We start from the raw sequence: 27,282 nt of genomic DNA, 5'->3' as shown, positions 1-27,282 counted from the left end.
ACGAGCCAGCTCTCATACAGTCCGTGTGCTATACCTTTTCAAAAACACGCACACGAAGTCTAAAGCACACGCTCGTGTGCTGTGTTGCTACTAGATCGGGAGTCGTATGCTTCGAAGAACCAGCTCGCGATGCAGGCTCATCTGCTGGCTCATGTGCTGACTTGAGTGTCGGTTTTTTTCTTTATTTAATAATATAATATAATTTTTAAGCACACTGTGTCCGCTCTTGTATTGTCTCTTGTCAGTAGGTGAACTAGTCAAATAGCACACGCTCATGAGTCTGGTTTGAAAAGCACAGCACACGAGCTTAATAGGCACACACTGCAGGTATAGAGCAGCTCGTGTGCTGAGCTCGGACATCACTGTTTGAAAGTACAGATCCAGTTCCGCGTTAACTTTTTCACTGCATAAGGAGCTGAACAACGTATTCTAGAAGTGGCTTAGAAGTTCGTTCGGTTGCGTCGCGCCAACTTTCAAAAGTGGATAATTACTTAAAAAAATGGGCTACTTAGAATGCTGTTGATTTACTTTGAGAGCTGCTTAAGCCAAATCAGTCCCTTTTACCCGAACTTTTGGTTAGTTGGGAAGGCTATCTAATAAAAAGCGTAATTCCTTGGAAAATTGCATGATATCTTTTATGGCTCGTTGAAACTTGAAAATGTTCCGCAATTGGGGTCTTCTGTGCTAAACTTAAAACAGCCACTGAATCAAGTAGACGTGCATGGATCTCTTTCACTTATTAAACGATCTCTTTTACTTACGTTTACTTACTATTCTTGCGATAAACGAGTTACGATGCGTTACTTTTAAGGACTTGCTTTTTTTTTTGTTACGAAGTATTACAAACGTTACTCTTTTGTAAGTTATAGGCGTTACGAAGCGTTACATGTGTTATTTTTTTGTAATTTTTAGGCGTTACGAAGCATTACATGCGTTACTCTCTTGTAAGTTTTATGTGTTATTTTTTGTAAGTTATAGGCACAGACTAACAGACATGGCAGTATGAGTAAATTCTTATGAAAAAAATTTTTCGTTATGCACTAGCTCCACCTATATTGTACTGCGCGAACTATTTACTATTTGTACACCCCTTGTGTTATGTAAAAGTTTTTTTTTACTAGTTGGTTTCCCCTCGTTTGTCAACACCGATCAGCTGCTTGCAGAGATGCCTGATTTCATCAAAATATTTGAAAATGAATCGTCACAATAAATTATTGGATTACGTTGATAATATATTTAACTTTTTCGCGATGTTGGAAGGTAACCATTTATTTGACTCAACGTTGTTCATCTAGACTATTTTTTATTGTGTTGGTAGTTATCACCCGAAATTTAGTGGCGGCAGACCAGAAGCAAGTAAATATTGTAACAAAACGGGTTCGATTTTGTCTTGCGTTGGAGGATGAGAAGTAGGCACAATTATGTATATAGTTTTGGCAATATGTATTAAATCTGTATCATGCATGAAATTCGCATGGACGTATACAAATCAATACATTACAGGTAATTCTGTATGAATGGCAACTCTGTTGGTAAATGAAAAAAATAAACACAGTCTAGATGACAGACAGGATGTTTTTGATAGGGTAACGTGGCGCCATCATGACACATGTGAGTACTGTCCCGAATAAAGGAATATTCGAAATGACCGTTAAAATTATTGAAGAATCCAATTTGAGTGTCCTGTCTGTTAGTCTGTGTTATAGGTGTTAAAAAGTGTTACAAGAGTTTTGGCATCCCAATTTTACAATATTGAAGAGTCACTTATTTGCTAAATCTACTGGAAATGTCAAAATTATGAAATGATAAGAAATGGTCCTACAACGCCATGGAATACACTGATCAGAAGTAGCACGATGACATATCTTATCGAAACGAAAACTTGTATGTAATTTTGAAGGAAAATGACCTGTAAACAAATGTAATGTTACAAAAACATTAAAACTTGTGTGATATTGAAAAGAAAAGAAACCCACTCGGAATAAAATATTTAATTTTCAATCAAATCACTGTTTCATTTAATGATTGTGTAGACCTTTGTTTTTTTTGCAAGACTGTTTTCAAATCAAATGTTTTTTATCAAATTTCAAAATTACTGTCCTTACGATATGTTGATTGTTTCAACATAGATATCCATGGTAGTATCAATGAGTCATCATTGTTAGACTTAATCATGTTATTTGAAACAATAAAAAATATGTTTGATTTTTTATGTAATTGAACATACTATATATTTTTTTTCTCTGAAAATTGTATTGATTGAATGCGGCTGCTAGTTGGTGGAAGCAAATTGCTGCAAGAAGCTCTGCGTCTAATTCGTATTACTGTTTTTGAATTAGTTGATTCTAACAACAACATTTTCAAAATAACTATGAAATTAGTTAAAATTGAGAATTTACTTTGCTGAAAAAAAAATCTTATTTTTAGAGAATGTGTTTAGTTGGCGAACATCCTGGACAAACACCAACAATATTTCAATCCAACACGAAATTCTCATTGACAACTAATTTTGTTATTAAAATCAGAAAAATTGTGGAAAGTGGAATTTGTGCGCATTTGAAGCGATTGTGCGTAATCATGTTTTTTACGCGGAACAATGCAGTGAGTTTCGAATGTTGCACTCTAATTGTATATGTCAAATGATATTTTTTGTATCTTCCGACCTTCCGGGCTACGCCGTCCGGTGTGCTACTTGTATTCGGTTTTTGTTTTCCGAGTGCTCAAAGTTTTCAGTGAGAGAGTCGATTTCGCATGAAGTCGAGAGTCGAATGAAGTAAACAGCGATTTAGAAGAAAAATTTTCAAGAAGAAGTTTACGTTTCGTTCATGTCTTTCTCTCCGATACAACATCGTATTTATACCTGCAAATATAGAAAAGACAACCGCGACTGAAAAATTCTTTTCGGTAGTAGTGTGCCATCTAGTGGTTAGTAGTCATTACGGTGTTAACGTTTTTTCGGTGACAGTCCGCCATATTGCCGCAAATTGCAGAAGCCAATTCAACCATTTATGTTAGTTGAAAACAACGTTTTATTTCTCTAATTCAACTAAAAAATGACAGCACGTTTAATTGGTGAATTCAACTAAAAAAATAACCATTTCAACGAATATTTTATTATTATTAAGGGAATGAGAATTAAATAATCTAAATTAGCAAAAGTAAGATTTTTTTAGTTGTCTAGAAAAACAAACTAAAATCAGAAAATGAACTAATTTCTCGCTAAAATGCTGATTTCGGTCTTTCAGTGTGGGATCACTAGTTACCAATCTAGGTTTCCATGTTTTTTGCTATTATATGAATAGATCCTCGACGGAAAGGCTTAACTTCACATGGCAGTTTCTCTTTGTTTATTTTCTCTCGTACGAGTAACTTTTTTAATCATTGTGAAAGAAGTAAATTAATGTCGTTATCGCTTGATGCCAAACATAACCTAGTTTCCACCCTAATTGCTGTCAAACCATTAGTTTGTAGCCAGTTTCGAACCTAGTTTCAACGTTATTCAACTGAAATTCGAGTCAGTTTCGAATCTGAGGGCCTTTTCAGTGCGGAATGATTCGTTTTGCACAAAATAATGCCGGACAACGTGTTCTCATATCAACGGATGCGTTCAACGTTTTCCTTTTTTTCTGTATTACGTTTGAGTCTCTTACAAAGTTGCACATTGTTTGCAAACATTTCGATGTGTGATTACACTCAGAATGCACTAACGCGTGACCGGTTTGTTGATATAAACAAAACATTCTTCCTTGTGTGTCTGGTTTACTCCACTGTGTCAATGAGTTTCCGTTGTTTGGCAGAATCAGGATCGAGCGATTAAAGTGTAACTGTTATCGCCTATTACGTCGACATTAAATTAAAAACATATGATGTTCTTACATCATTAATCATCAGAACCATCCGGATATGATGAATGTACAAAGAAGGAGATTTCTTTTTAGGTCTTTTCTTCATAGAAAACAGAAACGTCAGTTTTCAGTAGCTGCTTCAGAAGCTTATCTAATATCTTTATTACGTTGTCTTATCGTTTCTACAGTATTTGTTGCCGGTCCTAATATATTAGTCGATTTGTTTTTTTATTTTATAAATATTTCATTCATTATTACTTCTCAAACTGGTTCTGTTGGTTTGTCAGAAGAAACACAAAAAAACAATCTTACTCAACCTTCACGAACTTTCACTTACCGTAACTAACCTGGATGTAATGCGATTCTTGTGATGTTTATAATTAAGTTAAAAATTTTTGAATCGTGGTGAAACAAGAACAAAAAAAACAGTGCGATTAACCTAACTAACAAGTGACTAATGAGTTTCTAATGTGAGTGTGTGTATCTTACGTTTGCGATCAAGTATTTGGGTTAATCGAGATTTTAGAAAGATTCGTCTACTAGACGATTTTTTTCTGTAAGTAGAGCGATTTTGAGATTTTCAGTTGCATCGTGGTTTACGAGTTAGAGGCGGTTACTGCGTAGATGTGGAAAGCTTGTTTAGTTTGGTAATTATTTTTGGACAAAAATTAACACAATTTGTACCTAATTAATATCAAATTTGTATCGGTTACTGAGCAACTGTAGTATGTCAAAGTTATGGTTACGAAAGTTGACAAGCACTCACATCGCAGTAGACTGGTAAAACTGATAAATCGGAAATTGTAGAGTGTCTGACGTTTCTGTACAGGTAAGAAACATTGGTTCAGTAATCGATAGCAACGGTATTTATTTATTTCATGTATGATCTTTTAAGTACTCTCTGAGGATGGTTTTAAGGCTTGGAAGCCACACCGACATGAGACGGAATGAACATCGCAGAAACATAAAACTCTAGCAAATTTGGCACGTAGATCTTTTGGTATCGTTGACTTTCGTTTTTTTCTTTGTGTTAACAAAATTAAATATCTGGTTGATTGTTCAATAACGCCTTTCAAACTTTGTAAATGCTGATTCGAGAGATTCCGTGTTTGTGTGTGTGTGATTGAGTATTGGAGACACACACACACACATTTAACCAATAAATTAAAACTAAAAAGGGCTACGAGAATGTCACTGTCCAGTCTAGATAAAAGCACTTACTTGTGTTTTTCGCGTCGTTTTCTTTCCGCTCGTCACCTACCACAGTCGTACCCGGTCTACGTATTTACACAGTCCTCGTGTGTGTGTGTTCCGGAAAAAAAAATAAAAGCTCACTCCTCGACCACCGCTTCCTCCTTGGCAGTGAGGAGCATTTTCTGACAGAACTGCGTAACCGCTCGGAGTGCATTTTCGAACGATGCCGGTTTGTTTTTCCACACCACCCCGATGTAGTACACGGGAATACCGGCCAGTGTCAGGGCGACGCCCATGCCGACTTCGTACGGAGCCACATAGCAAGGAACTACGATCAGAAAGGCGCAAATGATGACGAACAGTGTCGGAATCCACAGCTGAACCTTGATCGGCCGGTTGATGTCGGGCCGAGTGTAGCGAAAGTAAAGCACGGCGCTTACCGACAGCATGATGAAGAACGATTCCACGATGCTGCTGTAGGTGATGAGGACGTACACGTCACTGATGAACAGATAAAGAAGCGAGAGGATGCACTAAAATTGCACGGGATGTTAAAACTCAAAACGATAATCAATATGGGAACTGTTTCCGAAACTTACCAGAAACGCCAACGACGGCATCGGTGTGTAACGGTTTACGTTGATATGTGAGAGGAGCTCGGGCATGTGACCGTTCCGGGCACCGACGAAACACATTCGTGACGATGCCATGATGTGTACGGACAGTCCACCGAAGGCTGCGATGGCCACCAAAATAGGCATCACGAATGCACCCCAGCCCATGGCTTTTTGAGCGAATGTCTGAAAAAAACAGTAAAACCACATCATGATGTCACACAGTAGGGGGCTCCACCTTTTGAAAACTCGTGACCGAGATAATTAAGCACGTAGTACGATCTACGGTGCTCACGCGGGACAGTAATTAGCAACTCAATCGTCAACCAGGGCTTGTGCTTGTGTTTATGAAATCAATTACAAAACTTACCACAGCGATGGCATCGGATGCGAGAATCTGCTGCGGTGTCAAAACCGCCATGTAAGCCATGTTAGCCAGCACGTAAATGCACGTCACCAACGGAAGCGAAATGTAGATCGCTCGGGGGAGATTTTTGTACGGATCTTGCAGTTCTTCGGTCATGAAGTTAAGATAGTTCCTGTGAAAGTTTCGGTTAAACAGTTTGCTAGAATCACTCGACATTTTTGCACACCTACCATCCAGCATAGGAAAAAATACCGGAATAAAATGCGACTGCAATTTTGCCCGGATCCGTTTCGGTGTTTTCGAACGAATCGTCAAAGTTTTCGGTTCCGCCGAGTGACATACACACCACACCGACGATGATCACCAGAATCAGAGCTCCCACTTTGGTGAACATGAAAATATTTTGCATTTTGGTGGTAATCCGTACGTCGTAGGCATTGATGTACGTCAGAAGACAGATCATGACCGCCGCAAACAGCTGCAGCCCAATGGTGGGAACCGAACATCCGGCGGCGAACAGTGGCTGAAACACGTAACTCGCCACCGTCAGTGCCATGATAGCATTCGTACTGGGGCTGAAAGAAAAAGAAAAAGAAAAACAAAAAGAAATGTAAATCCCAAACAAACCTAGCCTAGCAAGTAAATACTCACACAAAGATAACCGTCGCATCCCACAGATACAGAAACGCCGGCAGCGGACCGTACGCCTCGTAGATATAGGCATAGTCACCACCGGACTTCGGAATGGCCGTGCCCAGTTCCGCGTAGCACAGGGCACCGATCATCGACAGCAAACCGCACAGAACCCATATCAGCAGGGACGCCCCAACGGAGCTGACTTCCTGTAGGACACCTTTTGGTGAAATGAAAATTCCCGAACCGAAAATGATCCCCAGAATGATGGCGACACCTTCCAGCAAACCGAGTTCCTTTTTCATCTGAACACGTTGCGGACCGTCATCCCTTGTCGTCGTTGAGTTCGTCTCCATGGGGGGTAAACTTTCGCTGCCAGGACTAACCAAAACATCCTCCGTCGGTGAATGCAGCTCCAGGGCTGCCGTTCGTTGTTTCAGCACCATTTCGAATGTACCACCCGCGCTTTTGTCTTGCTTTTTTTCTGTAACCGAAGCCCGCGATGCTGATCGAGCGACTGCGTGCGCTATATTATGACTACCGTCCGTGTGTGGGGAACTGACTGGAGCTTTTTGCTTTGCTCAACCGTCGCGCAGCATCGAGCTGTCAGAGCTCTGAGGAGCTGGTGGTAAGCGCCGTTGGTAACCTTCAGGGCGACAGATGTGCGAACCTGTGGCAAAAGAGAGGTGGGAATGGCAGAATATCATTGTTAGTACAAATGAAAAGTAAAGCACAAAAAAAAAAAAACAAACAAAACAACAGTTGGCAATGAGAAGAATCGACGACGAACAAAAAAAAAATGCGCTGTTCATGGCAAAAAAGAGGCTCGCTCAGTCAGTCGATTACATTTGCAGATAAATTGTTCAAGGGATGGTCTACGTTTCATACGTACTAATTGGGAATGCGATGGTCTACTCTATTGTACGCAGTATGTACCTAGTTCTAAGGTATAGAGAAACTAGATCAGTAATCAGTGTCAGAAGATAAAAGTACGCATAACAAGTTCGCCGTGAAAAAAAAAAAAAAAACAAGACAACAAGAGAGATAAACACATAAATTATAACGTTTTATCATTGATTGCATTCCTATTCGGTAAATGAATTCCTCATGTTGTGATACGGTTGACAGAGAGAGAGAGAGAGAGAGGAAGCTTGTTTTTGTACTTACAGTGGAACAACCAAACAAAGCTGGTAAATACTGTTCAAATCGAACTCAGTTTGACAATATGGAACTGTACCCTAGCAAACCCAAGGGACTGGAACCCGTTGCGATTGGTTGCGATGTTGGTCGGTTGAGTTTCTGGCTTATGCCAGAGATGGTACAATGCCATTTGTTTACTGATTTATCTGTCCTTCATGGTCGGGTTGTGAGAGGAAAGAAATAGAACAAAAAGAAGAAAAAAAGCGGAACTGCGGGACATTGCAGTAGTTAATAGCGGCCCTTACACGATCATTAAAAGTGTCATTACTAAAAAGGAATGGCACTTTTAATGATCGTGTAAGGTCTACGAGTTCAGTAATGATGGAATTGTGGATTTTCCATCATTACCAACATTATTTCTTCTTCTTATTTTTTTTGTGGAAGTGATGAATATCTTTAGAACTATACGCGAAAAAATGACAAAGTGTACACACTAAGATTCAATTCCGTTGTTCGGTAATTTTCTTTGACGAAAACTTTCGGTAATCAATAGAAATTACCGATATTTCTGTACATGAATTTCATTTTACAAAAATTATGCAAGTTTTTACCGGACGATCAGTTTTACGCAAATTTTCATTACAGAATTCTGTAAATAGATATACAATTCATACGGTAAATCTGAATAGTCGCCGAGTACGGTAAAAACCATACCGTCCGTATGGTAAAATAATCTTCCAATAACCGAACTTCTGTAAATACTGATTGTCATGAAAACTAACTGTCAAACAGTTATTAAAATTTTCAGTAAGTGTCTTTTCATTTACTAATCGAAAAATATCTTGAAGGGTTCGTCGAATGAAATGAGGTACAAGTGCACCAGTTTTTAAAATATTAGAACTACTCAAAACTTTTTGTTTACTTATAGGCAGAACATAATTTCATATAATTCTGGTGGACTTGACAGGTTGTGCAATGCTCCGAAAGGCGCTCATAATTCCGGTCAACCGGGAAATGAAGTTACATTTTTTCTAGACATTTTTTATATTTTTTCGTGGATATATAGTGCACCGTAGTCACGACTGTTTCGAATTTTTTTACTCGTTTCTAAGAAAAATATCCTAATCCGAAAAACCTTATCATAAGTTTAAAGTTTAATTCTATGAAATCCGAAAAATCATTCAAATTTAGAATTTTAACGAAAAGTAAACAAACACAAAAAATTACCGAGCAATCAGTTAGATCCATTTGGTTTACAGTTTACGGTAGTTATTTGACAATTCAGCAATAACCGAACGATCGGTATTCAATTCAATTACCGAACTGATTACCGAACGTTCAGCTGTTAAAAATTCGGTAAAAAATTACCGAATTCTGCGAAATTTTCTAAGTGTGTAGATTTAAATTGTTAATATTTCATTAACCTTAACGTTTCAATGGCAAATCAAATTTATTTTCAGCTAAACGAAAATAAAAATATGGCTATTGCTGGAGTAGTTACAAATACTCATCATTAATAATGAACGTGTAATGCTAAAAAGTAATGATGTACAGTAATGCAGTAATGACGAGCGTTTGAGCAGAAGTGTCATTACTTAGTAATGACATTTTTAATGATCGTGTAAGGGCCGCTAATAGATGCGATATTGGAGAAGATGCCGTTCCCAGTTTTGATCATCGAATTGATTTCTTTCTAGTAGAAAAACGAAATAGATTGTACTGTTTTCAAATTCGCTGTGACTTGTTCCGAAAATCGAATAGTCGTACAAAACTAGGTATAGACACTTTTTGGAATTAGAACCAAAATGTTCACGCAGAAAAATGTAGCTTGTTCAAAAAAAAAGTTAGATTTTTCTAACTTCTTCGAATTTCAACCCAATTCTCGTGCTTGGCAAAGTAAAAAACCGAGACATATCGGCAACACACAATTTAGTTGATTCCTCAGTGATCAATATTTTGCCCAACCCGCCATACTCCCCAAACTTGGACCCTTCAATCTCTGAGAAGGTTTGAATAAGTGAAATTTTTACACTAATCACCCTATGATTCAGGAATCGAAAGTCGAATCCAAGTCAAATTTAGAAGTTTTGTAAAGGATTATTAGATCATTCATTTGAATCTAAGTTTGTAAAAACTGGTGACGCCATCTCTGATAAAGGTTAGCACACATAGTTTCATTATTTTTGCTCATTTTACCTCATAACTCTGGAACCGGAGTCAGATCCAAACAAAATTTAATAATTTTCTATGGGGCCATAAAAGTTTTCATTTGAATCTAAGTTTGTGAAAATCGGTTTAGCCATCTCCGAGAAAAGTTAGTGCAAAAAAAAAACGTTACATACACTCACATACAGACATTTCGCGTACTCGAGACTCGAGAACCGAGGCGAATGGTATATGACACTCAGTTCCCCGAGCCTCAGTTCAAAAGTCGGATTTCACAGTGATTGCATAACCTTCCTATATGAGAAAAGAAATGAAAAAACGAATTCTTTGTTTACTTTCAAGTGCGGAAAAGTGAGACATGACAAGAGACATTTCAGTAAGCAGAAGGCTTCTCGCAGCTAAACTTTTACCTTCTACCAGAGGAGTCGAACTAAGCCATCTTAGCGATGCAAATCATCCGAGTCTCTGATATGTCAGAGAGGGAAGCTCTTCTTTGGCTCTATAGTCATATTCTTGCTCCTCCCCCACTCTCCATTTTGTTCGATATCGTGAAAAACTAGAAAACTAAATTGATTGTTAAAATGAAACTCAATTGCATTTCTTTAAAATCAGTACAATTTTTTTAGAAGTGAAATTTTTACCGCTTATTCGAAGAAACACTTTTCTATTCACTCAAATAAATCACCCTTATTCTGAATAACGACATATCGTTTTTTTGATCGTATTTCATTCGTATTCCTAGTAACGCTAGCAAAACCAAAGGTAGCTAAGATTCGACCGAACCATATTCGACCAAAAAACCGGGCGAATATTCACGTTCGAATTACTTAATCACGTGAAATGGCTTCATACGTCAAAGTGAATTTTTTAAGTGAACAATCGACGTGAATTTCCAGTGTGAAAAAACGTTTATACAAATATTGAGAAGTGAGTCTTTAATTTGTAAGTTGTCTTTAAGTTTGGTAATTTACTGAACAATCCGTGATTTTTACTTGTATGCTTTACACAGCATTTTTGAAGAAGTATGTATTAGCTTGGATGTCTGTGCCTGTACTAGCAAACGAATTGTTACGTTGTTTCAACTGAATGTTTTCACTTTGCAGGTTTTGTCAGTTGAGAGCATAAAAACACACTCTCACGATCTTATCAGCTGCTGTTGAATTTTATGAAGATTCGACATCTGGAATAGCGTGTTACAGATTGGAGGTAATTTTTTTTTCTGGAATTATTTTTTTATGGGAAGATTTCAGTTTATTTGTTTGGAAATCTTCCATTACACCTGAAGTTGAGGAAACTCTTTTTTTCCTCACTCAAGGCAAAGGGAAAGGTTGTCAAAGACATCAATCAGATGACGACCTGGTGAAATAAGATGGACGAAGAAGGTGTGCGCCGCCTAATGAGCCGTGTTACAGGAAAAATTCGAGAATTCCTTCGAAACCGTGAAGAATAATTTTATCCGTATTTTTTCTTAAAAGTATGAAGACAACGCTACATTGATATAAAAAAAGATCTTGAATTCAATAATAAATAACTGAAATACAGGCAATTGTCTTTGTTCCAATTCTATCTGAAGCAAGCTTTATGACAGTAGTCTGATCTTTTTTTCTATTCCAAATTAGTCTATCCCAAGGCGAATCTATGTCAGGAATTTTACATGCATCACTACTAAAGAGCAACCGACGAAGAGAAAAGATGAAAAGGCTTGAAAATTTTGTGAAAAAATATCGCCCAGTGGAAGCACTCGAACCTCTACCCTTCTACTTCTTCCCGGGAAGATGCTTTACAAACTGCGCCCAGACCCGCTTGTGAGGGATTCTGGCAACCGTCAGAAGGCTGGCTGCATTCCGGCGGCTGTCAAAATTGTCCAGGCGAAATTGCGTCATTATCTCTCCGTACGTGTCTTGTTTATTTCCCTCCTCTTTCTTTTTTCTTTTTTTTTAATTCGACTTCATTTGATATTCGTCTATCCCGCATGTACGTACAAAAAACGAATCTTGAGACGAGGTAAATGAGATTGAAATATGAGTATGTTTGGTAGTGAGAATGTAATGTTATTGGCAATTACATTTTTCATGATTAGTATATATGAAGGGCAATAACTTATTGCCTTTCATATGTATCTTTTATTGAAAAAATAAAACCAAGACGCTTAAAATGTAGAACCAATTCAAAACGGTTCTGCCAATCTTGTATGGCAAGAATCCGACAGAATAGAACCGTTAATAACCGCTAGGCGAAATTCTCTGCCGGAAACGGTTGTTTCTTTGTTGCCAGACTTTTGCCGGAATTCTGCCAGACATAGCCAGCCGTCTGTGGGGAGTAGCGTGTAGAATACGTTCCAGAACTCAACATATGAAATATTGCTGAACTTGTACCTGCTGCCCTAGCTGCCGGATTAACTCATTTCGCCCACTTTCTAATCTTCTCTCGTTTATCCATAGCTAACTATCCGACTATCATTTCGATGAAGGTCTTGGTGTCCACAAGCGTTACTGGTGTTCATCTGGGTGACAAGCCTAGTTCGTATGGAATGTGTAAAACTTGCAAATCCTCACCCTTGGCCAGAGTAGTCCAGAAAGGAGGGGAAAGGACATTACTTACCCGGCATTTTAAATCAATCAAATGTTCATCGTAAACTAAAACTTTTTGTTTGTTCATTTTTCATATAACTTTGTCTGACAGATCGGGTCTAAATACTGTACTAAAAAAAATTGCAACAGACAAAAATAATAAAAAAAAAAATAATAATAATTATGCGGCCACTTTTGAAATTCTTCTAAAATTTGGTTTATTTAAACTTCTCTTCTAGACTAAGTGACCGCACCTCGGACTGAACTTATTGCTGAATTTACCGCACCTACAGTTCGTCTGCCACACCGAGTATATCTAGGCAGATTAATCGACCTTTTTTGCTTTTTTTCTGCTACTTGTCGTTCGCCCCTGGTACGTCCGGGTATCCCAGAACGATGGGACATTTCACAGGCCAATCGCACCAACATTCAACAGTAGTCTGTAGTAACTGGACTTACATTTCAATTTGTGATGCTGATCACATAGCTTTTTTTCCGATTCCAACGAACTGGTTCGAATGACTCTCGGTTCTGTATCCGAACATTGATTGGAAACGTAATTACATTACTTTTCCGAATTAGCAAAAACAAAGACGTCAGTTTATATATTGCGCCACGGGGCAAAATAACAAAAAAAATTGTTGCTCAAGTCACACTTCACATCTGTGTGGCGGTTGGAACAGCTATGCACTGTCGAGTCGAAAACGAAAACGTAAACATCTTCATAATGATTAGTGCGTTCAAATCTTATTCTTGGTAGTTTCCATGATTTGTTAAATACAATAGAATACTTGAAACAAGTAGGCTAGATTTTGCGGTCAAATTGTCAGTTTGTAGCACCACCAATCAAAGCAGTTCGATACCAAGTAAACGATATCTAAACATCGTGTGGCAACCTTGAGCTATCTAATTTCAGTTTCTCTCTGATATAACTCGCTCAAACAAAACACAATTAATCGCCAAGCTTTGCACAGTTGTTGTTGATTCTCCTTCCCCTGATTCTGCAGAGAAAATATTTCGCACCGATATGCAAATAGGACTTGTTTCTCCAGCAACTTGTCACTCTAATAATCGAATATGACACCGACGCGTATGGCAATAATGATTCATATTCGTAGGAGCTGGACCGGTGGACTCTCATAATCCCTCCTGCCGACCCGTTTCCCTTGTTCCCATCGACCGAACTTAATTATAATCCGACTATACACGGTCTTATGTCGGTCGATGAATTCCGATGGATTGTGCGAAGGAGTTCCCACTTTGTTCTATTATTGTCGAAAAAGTATTAGCATTTCTAACGGTACTTCGGGGGTGACAGGTCGATAAATACAAGCTCAAGCAACAAACAGTCGTGACGCAATTTTAACCGAAAAAAAAACGCAAACAAACAAACGCCAATGCACTTTGTTTGGTGGAGGTGACTTCGAAATTCAAACCAGTTCAGGTTGGTTTTTGATTCCCACAATCAAATTGTACGTCGCTGGGCTGCGATGCGACTGAGTATGTACAGAATATAACCAGTTGGATTGGACCAGCTGGACAAGATACAGTCAACACAGAGACCCAGACTTCATACTTGAAAGATTTTTAATGGTCACTCGTCGTTCAATTCTTCATAAAGCCTTCAACCTGCTTAGCAGAAGATTCTGTATAAAAAAACTAGAGGACCCCTGCACACTTCGTAGCGTGATAATACTAGTAAAATTCAAAACTTCAATTTTAATGATTATTAGAAAAAAATGTTCTCATAATGCTCTATGACAGTGGTTGATAAACAACTTTTTCCGTGTTTCCATTTTCGGTAAAAATATATAAAAACTTCAAATTCACACCACAAACTGCTAACGGGTGCGATACTGACGTTTGGATTCTAATGACAGTGGGTATCATTGGAATTTCTTGCGTGGAATAAAAGCTTTTTGCCTTTCTCTATAGAAAGGTATTAGAATTGCTGGAAAAACCGACTTTCGAACGGAGCCTCGGAGACCCATAGTGTTATATACCATTCGACTCAGCTCGACGAGATCGGAAAATGTCTGTGTGTGTGTGTGTGTATGTGTGTGTGTATGTGTGTGTGGGTGTATGTGTGTATGTGTGTGCACTTTTCGAAGATATTTGAACGCGCTCAATTTTCTCAGAGATGGCTCAACCGATTTTAACAAACTTGGGCTCGTTTGAAAGCTACTATCGGGGCATTGATCAAGTTCGAAGATAAAATGGCTGTGACTTTTGGTTCCGGAGATATGATTGTAAAAGTGACGTAACCGACAAAAAGCGTTGTATTTGAACGCGCTCAATTTTCTCAGAGATGGCTGATCCGATTTTAACAAACTTGGGCTCGTTTGAAAGCTACTGTCGGGCCGTTGATCAAGTTCGAAGATCAAATGGTTGTGACTTTTGGTTCCTGATATATGATGGTATAAGTGACGTAACCGACAAAACACGTTGATTTTTACCGCTCTTATATATAAGGGTGCCAAAATTTTGGGATCAACTCTATTTTCGTAAAGTTCTAGTGCTCAAAAGTTTAAGCACCTCGAAAAAAGCCTTCATGCAAAATTTGACCTAAATCGGACATGCTTAAGGGGTGCTGTCCGGTGGTAAAGGTTTGACAATTATCGATCTTGAAAAAGCACCATAGGGGGGAGTACATGAAATTTCCAAAATCGAAAATTTTTTTTGATGCCAAAACTCTTAAAACTGCATAAAACATCGAAATTTAGTGTCATCTCAAAAAAAATTTTTTTTGAAAAAATCAACTTTCTGGGACTAATTTTCATATTTTTTCTAAGTCCCAAAAAGTCGATTTTTTCAAAAAAATTTTTTTTCGAGATGACACTAAATCTCGACGTTTCATGCAATTCTAAGCCTTTTGGCATCAAAAATTTTTTTTCGATTTCGAAAATTTCATGTACTCCCCCCTATGGTGATTTTTAAAGATATATGAAAATTTCACTAAGTGGACTAAGAAGGCTTTTTGCCTTTCTCTATAGAAAGGTATTTTAGATTAGCATCACTGTTCTCATACAAATAGGCATCGCAAATGTCAAGCACTAGTTTGGAAAAATGATGCTGACTGTGTGACATAAACACTGAAGCATGCTTTTGTGAACTACTCGAATCAATCGGCGTCTAAAATTATTTTATAAATGTATGAAACATATTTTCATGGGACTGTTATGAAAGAAGAGAAAGGCATTATCATACCACTAGGTGGATTAAGAAGGGTTTTTACCTTTGAAATTGTCCGTCAAAGTTGCCTCGATAACATTTGCCATTACCTTTAAAACTTTAAACTGTTTTTTCCTGCACTTGTTTCTGTACCTCTTATTGCACTTCTTGCTCCTGTTCCTGTGTTTTCTGTACCTTGTTCCTATACTATCTATTTACTCTGGCTGAAATCGGATACTTTCATCGGTTGCTTTGATGCATGCAACTCACACATTCATTTTTTATACATGTTATAAAACTCAATGAAAAAAGATTTTCGTTCTAGAAAAAGATATTTTTGGGAGAACAGTATCAGAATTAAGTTCACACGCAATAGTTTAAGCAAGATTCTGCCAATAAGAAAACCATTCTGCCGCTGGGAGACGCCCATGCTAATTCAAAAAATAAAGCGATCTTCGGAGGCATATTTGGCGAAGTTGATGAAGATTTGATTGGACGTTTGGTCACAGACTAACAGACAGGACACTCAAATTGGATTCCTCAATCATTTTAACGGTCATTTCGAATATTCCTTTAGTTGGGACAGTACACGCATATGTCATGATGTCGCCACGTTACCCTATCAAAAACATCCTGTCTGTCATCTAGACTGTGTTTATTTTTTTCATTTACCAACAGAGTTGCCATTCATACAGAATTACCTGTAATGTATTGATTTGCATACGTCCATGCGAATTTCATGCAGGATACAGATTTAATACATATTGCCAAAACTATATACATAATTGTGCTACTTCTCATTCTCCAACGCAATACAAAATCAAACCCGTTTTGTTACAATATTTACTTGCTTCTGGTCTACCGCCACTTAATTTACCAACACAATAAAAAATAATCTAGATGAGCAACGTTGAGAAAAATAAATGGTTACCTGCCAACATCGCAAATATATTATCAACGTAATCCAATAATTTATTGTGATGATTCATTTACAAATATTATGATGAAATCAGGCATCCCTGCAAGCAGCTGATCGGTGTTGACAAACGAGGGGCAACCAACTAGTAAAAAAAGTTTCACATAACACAAGGGGTGTACCGATAGTAAATAGTTCGCGCAGTTCAATATAGGTGGAACTAGTGCATCACGAAAAATTATTTTTATAAGAATTTACTCATACTGTCATGTCTGTTAGTCTGTTGTTTGGTGTCGATAATTTTTTTTATACCAAATGTCTTAGACTTTGTGTTACAGCGAAAAATTTTTTTAAGACTCTCGACTCTAGGACTTTGAGATTTCTGAAATTGAAATATTTTTTTTATGCCAAATATCTCAGAACTGCATGAAACGTGATGATCTGGTGTTATCTGAAAAAAATAAAAATGTTTAGCATTACCGTTTTACGAAATTAGAGAAGACCGCATAATATTGGCACCCCAGTGTTCATACTTCGATGTACTTTCCGCACTTGTTTCAGGTGAACGCCGCACTGCGAATGGTGTACTTCACAAATTCAACAGCGCGAACGATGAATATAGTAGATCAAAAGTTAAAAATCGTCCGTTTTTCTTTGGAGCAGAAGCAGCACTTCTTTTCGTTCGTCCTGCAGCAGAACTGCTCACAGTGCGGATTGATTCAATACTGAAGCAATTTTTGTGGAAGGGTTTATTTCTCCGAGATTTCGTTACACATTTTGCCCTTGGGCTACAAACTTTTCCTTCACTTTTCGGTGAATTTTACTCGAATGCTAACGATCAGCATCTGAATGATGATGTAACCGCCCTGAAGCAAACCTAGCAACACTGCACTAAACGAATTCAATGGTGCAAGCGTTGCAACCGTTGAAAAATTCTTATAGCTCTTTTGTAAACATTAATAGCTCTTAGAAGCACTAATTTGTGCAAATTTTGCTACCGTTGTTCACCTTATGGTATACATATTTTGCTCCAATGCAGACGACCAGCAGTTGCATGATGATGTAATTGCCTCCGATTGAAGCAAAACCTACACTGCGAACATCTCACAGCAGAACTGCTCACAGAAGATCCAGTTGTTGTTGTTTTTCTGCGGTTTCTTTAAATACAGATTCATTTCACGTATTTACAGTCAATAAAACGGGACTAATGAGATCAACAAAAAAGGACTGGTCGGGAAACTGCACACGATGCGAACAAAATAATACTGAGAATACATTTCAATGGAAGAAAAAACTTTTTTTTTCAATATCTAAATGGACTAACAGAGTGAGAAAAGCCCATCTGAGTTGAAACAACTAATAAAAACTATAATAATAAAAACCACTATCTTTTAAAAACAATCACAAACAATTACAACTTATGACAAATTCAATTATAGCAAATTATCTATACTCAAATTATTGCAGATGCTTGATTTTGCCGATGAAGCGGCGGGAAGGCTCTCCAAACTCAAACAACTCTTCTACTGAAGTGAATGTTTTTATGCATGCAGTAATCGGCTCGTTGTATTCGAATACAATCCTATGGAATCTGTGCTGAAGCAGGTTTGTGTTACGCAGTGATCTATTCGGTATTCGAGAGTTGAGGTTATACAACAGTTCAGGAGTATCAATCTCTCCGTTGATCAACTTAGCAATCACCAACGCCTGTTGCGTTTTTCATTTTTATACGTTGCTGTAACGAGCCGATTCCTATCTGAATATGGCGGCAAGAGTTTACTGAATCTCTCCACGGTCAATTCCCTCTGTGTGCGAGATAGGTAAGCAAGCGTGAGGGGATTCCTTCTTTAATTCCATTTTTTTAAATTTATTTTAACTGTTGACTAATGTTTATGTTTTATTTCCCACTTATCAGTGCACTAGCAGTGTATGTTACACTGCTATTGCCACTTAGCGGTTCTAATGTAAAGCTAGTGATATTTGCAAAACATTATTGAATTCGAAATTTTTCGTTTTCATTTGACTTCTGCCGTTTGAACCCTACCAGCATACACATGCATGAATGCGCCGACTTTATTCTAATCAATCATTTGAACTGCGCTGGTAGCTTGTATTTTCGATCGTATCAATTTAACTTAATCTATGTCGGCTTCTTCATTCGCTTTCAAGTTCACGAACGAGAGTCTTAACAATTAAAGCTTATTTCATCGTTTGAACTCTAATGTCAACTATTCTAAATTAGTGCTGGGGTAAGACGATCCCAACATGGTTTTTTTCACATTCATTCAATACAGATAATACTTCACACCGAATCAGCTAATTGCCTTGGCAGCGGCAATCTGGATGTGGCGGAAAGTGGTTACAGAAAGTCGATTCTATTCGTGTGATTGATGAGAAGTAGGTAGAACGAAAAAACGCGATAGGCAGTCGGAGTTTCCGGGCGCCAACATCGCACGAGGTTTCTACTTTGTAGCCAAGCCCCGTGTTGCCAAGAGAAAAGATTTACTATGACATTTCGTTTGATAATCGCAAGCCAGTGAACCGGCAACTGATTAGACAATGTGTTATTACCACCCATCTGACACCGGTATGTGAGCACCAGCCATTTGAAAGTATACCGATTACGTTGAACCCCTCGCGTTTCGAGCCCCAAACACTGCGATGTTTTGATACTCATCGCGACTTGTTTTGTGAAAATTATTTCCACTTGATATCCCAAAACACTGTCTGCTGTATTTCAGGTAAACCGACAAGTTATTGTGAGAGAGTCGACCCAAAATTCACTAATTTTCGTGCACTAAACAAGGTAAATGCGTAAAACAAATGTATTACTGTTTGTTTGTTTACGTTGCAATCAGCTGATTTTGAAGTTCCGATTTTGATCTCATCAAGATGGCGTCGTGACAGAGGGCCGGTTATTACTCTTGAGAACGACGCACGCGGGTTTGCATGCTTACATGTGTGACTAACGGTAAGGAAATAAAATGATCGTGACCTGCCTAACGGTGCCGTGGTTTCCACCTAGTGACCTGGTTTCTATCAGCCTTTTTTTAAAAGCACGTGATACTGAACCGCATACGGCAACAAATCATCGAAACCGGCTCTTGTCTCGTGATTTACTGACTGCGATGCTACGGCACAAACAAAACGTCATAACTAAGGTTGCATGCGATACTGGAGCCATGGAAAGGTTTAGCACAAACTGAAAACACATTACTTTCAATTTCAACCTTCGTTCCGAAACAACCACGCGGCAGATCCGAACAGGTTGGAACCAGTGTCCATTCATTGGCCATGATTTCCTTATATTGATCGATCAATAATCTGAGGCCACTGGACAACAGAGCAATTGTATTCTTTTCGTTTAAAATCATACCCTTCGAAAAAAAAAACTAGAAACGCCGTAAATTGTGAAGAGAACTAACCTTCGTCACTTTTGGTTTTCATCAATTATGCAGATAGTGAATAGAGTTTCATCAACAGCCAAACACAAATTCGATGTCTATCGACCAGCTACAATGTTGCAGCTGCTCACATCAAAAGCCGGTTACGGCCGGATTCGTTTACCGAAATTGAAAAGACGCCGGTCCGTTTGTGACGTGCGATTATTAATAGAACTTGCCGACACGACACGTAAAGCCAAACACGGTCACAAGAAGCAGCACGGATTTTGTACACAAAATCTAAATCCAAATGTTTTGGTCTTTCCCAAAGAGGATATAAATCTGCGTGGATTCGGTGAAGTGATATTGAACTCTGAAATGTCCTACTCAACAACAACAAAAAACCCCTGGGCTTCGGATGATGAGCCTTAGAGAAAATTCAGCAGCTGTAAGTTTTATACGGTAGATCTAAAGGGTGTTTTTCAAAAAGCTTGCTGAATTTAAATTTAAATAACACACATGCCAAATTACTAAATAGCATTTTTTTTATTTGCTAGATAATTTCTTGGCATTCACATTTAAATACGATTTCAGACAAATGGCCGTCAGGACTATTTCTCACGAAGGTCATTCAGAAGTTCTGATTTCCGACCACTTTTTCAAGCATTTGAGAGTGTATTTCAGCAATGACATGTTAAATATTGAGATCCAAAGCATCCATCGAGTGACGTCAAATCACACGAACGCGGAGGCCAATTTACCGGTCCATTTCTCGAAATAATGTTGTCGTTGAAATGCTCTTTCAATAAGCCGATTGTTGCCCACATATCTTGATGATTTGGAAACAAAAATTCATTAATCATGGCTCTGTATCGATTTCCATTTACGGTAACGCGTCGTCCTTTCTCATTTTCAAAGAAACAAGGACCGATGATTAAACCAACCCATGGATCGCACCAAGCAGTATATTTATCGGGATGCATTGGTAATTCTTGAATGGCGTGTGGATGATTTTTGCTCTAAATACAATTTTTTTTGTTGAAAAGAATTTCGCGCTTTAAACAGTTTTAATTTAACAATTTGGTCATTGTTTCGCGTGGATGTGGCATCGTCTTCTTGAAACCGCATGTAAAACATGTCCAATTCTTCCATTTTGGTCAAAAAAATTGTCAATCATCACTCGGTAGTGCTCGCCATTCACAGTAACGTTCCATCCATCGTCGCCTTTAAAGAAGTAAGGGATAGTGTTCGGTTACCGGCACCCTTTTATTTCAAGCCTATAACTTCTGATTAGGTGCATATTATGCGGACACATATACATCAATGGAAAGCTAAAGTTCCTAGCTAACAACTGTTTAAGAAACTAAGTTGATTCATTTGATTGAAAGAACTGTATTATAAATTTAGTAAAGCGATAAATTTTGACCATTTCAAAAGAGGTGTTCGGTTATCGGCACCCCAAGAAATGGAAAAATATAAGTGAAGATTGCAATTATTCAAAGAAAAAACGGAATTTATTCTTTTCGGAGACATTTTCAGCAAAAGCCTTCATTGCCTGGTGGTGACTTCGCCTTGGCTCTCTTGGCCGATGATTTGGATGGTGGCGCCTTTGGTGTTCGCCCGGGTTGGCGGTTCAATGCATAGGACGCTGGTCTTACAAGCCAGCTATCGTCTGTTCGAGCCCCGACCTGGAAGCAGGCATGTCCAAACACTGCACTGCACTGCGTGCTTCATATAACCACCGCCACCGCGTGTATTGAGAATGCCATTGCGTGCCAGTGCACAAAGAGAAACACGAAACGCAATATCCGAAGCCACGGTGCTCGTGGCGCTGTTTTATTTTCGGCGCTGGTGTTTCAAGCTTCGGCATACACCGAAACTGCGTGTTTTCAGTTTCGTTAAACACCGGAGCCGAGTGTTTTCAATTTCGCGAAGGCACCGAAGAGCACCCATGCGTTGGTTATATTGTCAATCAATTGAATTCAATCAGACGCGTATTGATGAAAAAAGAATTAATCATTCAAACGCATTTTTCGTCATACCGTGGCGCTATAGGTGCTTATACTACAAGCAACGTATATGGCAAAATCGGAAACACTCGGCTTCGGTGTTTGCCGAAGTCAGGAACACTCGACTTCAGTGCTGCCCGAAAATCCAAACACCGTTGCTTGGCAATTACACGACCACCGGTACGGGTGCTTTTTCTACTGCGTTCGGTGTGTGTTTTTCAACACGGGCACGAAGCGTAGCATTCAATACTCCTGGTGGTGTGCTCACGAGTGATGGTGAGTACCGTGCAGAACGGATCCGTGTTTTTGCCATGCCTGCCTGGAAGGATTCTTAGTGTCAGTAGGATCCATAGTACTAGCCATGCAATGATTCTGTACACTAAGAACCGGCTGCGAGGTCTGTTGAAACAGAAAGGCCAAATTCCACCACAGGAATGTAATGCCCAAGAATTTGCTTTTTGCCTTTGGTGTTGATTTGGCCTCTTTCACGTTTTTTTTTCTTAGCCGGACCATCTGCTGTATGAGCAGCTAGATGTTTGGCCAAAACTTAGACTTGCTTTGTCTCGACAGTAGCCTGCATTTCACTGACAATTTTTCACGATTTGTCAAAAAAATGGGGTGCCGGAAACCGAAATCGGTAGACAAAACACATCTTTAGTTGCAAAAATGTTGATAACATCCGGTATTAAATTACGAAATAGATCGATTTCACCTCATAAATATTCAACCCACTCACCTTTCTGATTGATGCTTTTCAATTTATGATACTATAAAAATCTGAACTTTTTTTTTCACGCAATTAAAATTTGTTTTGAGCGCAGCAAAAAGTACAAGCGTCTGTTTGCTTTGGTATTCGGCACAAAAAGAACGTGCTGCTATTACACACACACATGACATTTGTCGGAATGACGCTATCTGCTTTCTGTCAAAAGTTACGGTGGGGTGCCGGCAACCGAACATCTTCCCCTACGGCCCGATGATGCCACCGGATCATATTCCACACCAAGCAGTGACTTTTGACGGTAATTTTGCCTTTTGACGTTTCTATTCAACCAGAAATGAGCTTCGTTGCTGAACACAAATTTTCGATAGAAAAGTGCATCTTCCTCTAACTTTTCCAGCGCCCATTCATAATTAAATTATAGACCAAACCAGAGATGCCAGGTAAAAATTTCAAATATCTGCAGGCAGGGTCTGTAAATCTGATAAAAAATCTGCAGTCAGCAAGTATGTCTTGCTGGCAGCAATTTCTCTATAAAGTATGACACGAAAAACTGACTTGGCGAGCAAAAAAAAAATAAATATAGACGAAAGTCTGCGAGAATTTAAAAAGTCTGTAAAAGTCTGCGAGAATTTCAAAAGTCTGTAAAAGTCTGCACAACAAAAAATGTCTGCAGCACTATACCCCAAATCTGCAGATTTACAGACAAATCTGCAGACCTGGCATCTCTGGACCAAACTGAACAAGCTTGACAATGACACAAGACACGATTCACGCGTGATCTGTCAAAAACAGTGTTGCCAAAAAGATACCAGCAAAAAACACCTTATATTACGATTCACATAAAAAAACTTGCCAACCAAATTTATTCAAAAAACGTTTCTATGTGAATGATTTCAACATAATTTAATTCTGTTATGAGCTTGGAAGATATTAAGTCTTTAATTTGTTATTTAGCAATTTTGATCGTTTCTCCTCGGTCTTTGAATGTATTCAAATATTTGGATAATGTTTTAGTAAGTAGCAACCTATGTGCAGCTCTTCACTAATTAGCAGATTACTCATCGAATGGAAAGTTGTTCCTAAGAACAGAACTAGGCCACTTATCTCCTACACATAATGCGTATCTCCTACACACCGTGAATCTGCCGGTAACTTGATGACTTCCCTAAGAAAATTTGAAAAATGTGATCCAATCAGCACCGAATTACGTCTTCAGCATCCGCTATTACATCACTATTGCTACATGATATATATTTTAGCTAATACACCACATAGATTTTTGAATGTTGAAAACAAGCAACTCTTTTCAATTGCAGGATCTTTTCTCTACAAATAACATTCCAAGGTAACAAAGCAAAGCCCTGACATTACACTGCATGACTGGTACTACGATCCTACTGACACTACGAATCCTTCCAGGTCGGGGCTCGAACATACGACAACTGTGGTTTGTAAGACCAGCATCCTATGCATTTAAACGCCAACCCGCGACGATCAACTAATAATAAGCAATGTCCAATTTTCCTCGTTTTTCCACTCAACAGAGACGACAGTTTCAGATACATAAGTTCGCGGTTTTCACGGGAATTCCGCACTGCAATGTGTATGTTTACTTTTAAGAAAAGCTAAACTTGAAGGTCCTTTTCTGGACCAACACCCTGTTCTGCAATATAGATAGTAAGAGAAAAAAACCTAACGAAAACGCTCCGACAGTAGATAAAACATCAACGAATATTCGATCTGTGAACCTCATGCCCTTCTAACATTGCTGAATGGTAATGAAAACTTCTTTGATCCAAGCAAAAAGCTATCAATATGATTCAGTGGAAATAGTTTGTATTTATTACCTACAATTGTTTTGCGTTGCGATGACGGATCTTGGTGGATTCTACACGGATATCATTGTTTTCTACTGATTGAATAATAAGAATTGTTTAGGAACTTGTATTGGGAATTGACACCATTCCAACTCAAACCGAATACAATAAACACCATTGCTGGCTGTGTCCATCTCTATCGTTCACATGGAAGGAAAAGTGTCACCTACGTTCCGAAAGGACAGCGACTCATTCTTTTCCATGAGTGTCGGCGATTCGTAGACCTTAATTCCAAGCTAGTAATATGACCATGGGATAAAATGGAACCAATAATGAAAAGCTTTATAGTATGTTCACATTAGCGGTGATATACAGATATACTTGATATCCGATGATATCATGTGCGATATCACTTGATATCCCATACAATTTGATGTCAACGCGTATCACGTATTTTGGCATGATATACGGGATATCATGTACGATATCATCTCGAGTTGTCAAAAATCGCAACTAGCAACACGGATAATGGCATTGAACGCACTTATTTATGAACGTCACTTTGAGAGTGACTATAAACAATCATTATAATTTCGAATTTTTCAACGAATACTTGTGTTCGGAGACCATTAAATGCAAGACTTAAATTACTGATTGAATTGTAGGAGAGAAAAGCAATATTATTGATCTTACTCCTAATGGGAACATTCAATATGACAACTTGATTGTCAAACGATATCATTTCGATCATATGTGAACACTTCGACATGATATGCATATCATCTCGGTATATTAAGTGATATCAGCGCTAATGTGAACATGGTATTAAGAGCCAGTCTGATTGAATACAACATAGGTTTCGAGTTTTTCAAACGAATTACGCGTCTCCATACGGAATATAAATAAAAATTCATTTCTTCTTAGCATGGTGTTCTAGTTCTAGATGCATAATTTATGTCAGTTTTAAATTTTAAATCTGGATTTAAAAACAAGAAAAACTGGCAACCCCAGCAGTGTTTTACGCGTGTTTCAAATATACAAAAAGTAAAACGGCATCGAAGACCAGTTTTAAATGTGACAGAAGAACTGTTCGAATAAATAAAACTAGAACGGCTTGCTGGAGATACGTTTGTTCCAGTTGTAGTTCTATTATAAATCTTCCAAATGAAACTTCCAGTTGCTGAATTTGCTCTAAGTATTCGATGACAAAAACGAACGGTTTCAGTGCAACCTCAGCTACATCGATGTAGTGCAATTTAAAAACGATAACGGCATGAATGATTCCCTACTAAATTGATAAAAAGTAAGCATTAAGTGCAGCATTGGGCAACCGAAATTGCGACCAAAAAACGGCCTAAACTACTAGTTATGCAAAATGATAGGTTAAATAACTGAACATGCATAAAAATTAAGAAAACTCCATAGAAAAACAGTTATCCCTAAACCCCGACGAACTACCAAAAACTTACAGCCGGGTAAAATAAACCACCATAATAACAACAGCAATCTCGTAGATCCAGGGGAAAACACGTAAGGGTGGCATCGCTTTAGTGGTAGCTAAGCAACAAAGCAAACACGTCATTTCCCCCACCCCACGCATCCTGTGATGCAACAAGAGGTACGACACGACACAACACAACACGGTGGTAGGCAGCACATCGTGATGACGATGCAACGCAAACCATATAAGCGAAGAAGGCAGCAACAACTGCATTTCTCTCAAAAAAAAAATACGAAGATGAAAAAGGACTCCGAAAAAAGGATGTTCCTGTTGGATTTTACCGAGCGTGCGAGTTCTGATGCAATTCTACTGAGATATTTCAAATCTGCACAACCACAGCTTGACATCGTTGCATTGTAGCATTGATTTATGAGAAGCCGAAATTCGTCTCTGGGACCGGGTGTTGATTTCAAAATATGTACACATGACGAGAACATTTTTCCCGATTGCTTTTGAGGTTATGTTGCGTGGAAAAGTGCGACGTTCCTCCCGTACGTATTGCTTCGAGGAAAAACTTACCTTTGCCGTTCGATTTTGTCGCAGTTTTCTTTCAAACAAGATGCACTTTTCACAATGGCTATTACACCGGTCAAAATTATCACTTCTGTGTTAAGAACGATCAGCCGTGGTTCTTTTCCCTGCACACTAGCTGAGTAGCTTTCCGTATTTACCGAGCGCCGCGAAATACACACGTTTTCTCGCACGAGGACAGCTGTTCCGCAAATCGCGCTATCTCACCGCGGCGGTTGGGAATAAAATGAACATGCATTTTCGCTTCGGGTTGAATGGATTCGGGAGCACTGAGTATAGTGTATTCTCGTCCCAGCGCCGTTGTTCTATCAATGAGCATAACGCAACATATTTTGCGATCTCGTTTTTTTTTTGCCATGCTCTCTTCTTACGCTCTCGCCTCTCAGCGCTCGTTATCACACACATTCAAAAAGAGAAAAGCACCGGACAGCGGTGATTTGAATGCATATACTGATACTGTGGCAAGATGCTAGAATTGCAGTCTAATGGTGTTGGCGAATTTTTGCTATTTACATCAACCCGGGGTATGTTTGTGTAATATTATTGGAGAAATATTGACATGAAATATGATGATGTGAGGTTATGTACGGTTGACATCTGGGCAATTCTTAGTTTTTATGGCTGGAGTTAGAGATTAACTGATAAATTGTGAGAAAAATGGTTTCTCATCCAAATCAAATTTGCATATAAATAATAGAATT

At 38.5% G+C, this 27,282-nt stretch overlaps 1 protein-coding gene across 3 annotated transcripts; it reads right to left on the bottom strand.

Moving 5' to 3' along the window:
* Positions 1-3,965: 3,965 nt before the first annotated feature.
* LOC131426048 (Y+L amino acid transporter 2) lies at positions 3,966-26,825 on the bottom strand. Of its 3 annotated transcripts, none has more exons than XM_058588461.1 (6): positions 26,570-26,825; positions 6,672-7,323; positions 6,251-6,595; positions 6,024-6,192; positions 5,639-5,839; positions 3,966-5,572 (listed from the first exon to the last, which is right to left on the bottom strand). In XM_058588461.1, exons 2-6 carry the CDS (start codon positions 7,097-7,099, stop codon positions 5,177-5,179), a joined length of 1,539 nt encoding a protein of 512 aa, XP_058444444.1. In that variant the 5' UTR covers positions 7,100-7,323; positions 26,570-26,825; the 3' UTR covers positions 3,966-5,176. The 3 variants fall into 3 exon arrangements, with proteins under 3 accessions (XP_058444444.1, XP_058444445.1, XP_058444446.1); XM_058588462.1 differs by lacking the exon at positions 26,570-26,825 and adding an exon at positions 12,989-13,234; XM_058588463.1 differs by lacking the exon at positions 26,570-26,825 and adding an exon at positions 7,821-8,938.
* Between the last annotated feature and the right edge of the window lie 457 nt (positions 26,826-27,282).

This window comes from Malaya genurostris, chromosome 1 (genome assembly GCF_030247185.1).
Source record: "Malaya genurostris strain Urasoe2022 chromosome 1, Malgen_1.1, whole genome shotgun sequence".
NCBI lineage: Eukaryota > Metazoa > Arthropoda > Insecta > Diptera > Culicidae > Malaya > Malaya genurostris.
Note: the sequence above shows the minus strand (reverse complement) of the source record. Positions and strands in the feature narration are given on the sequence as shown.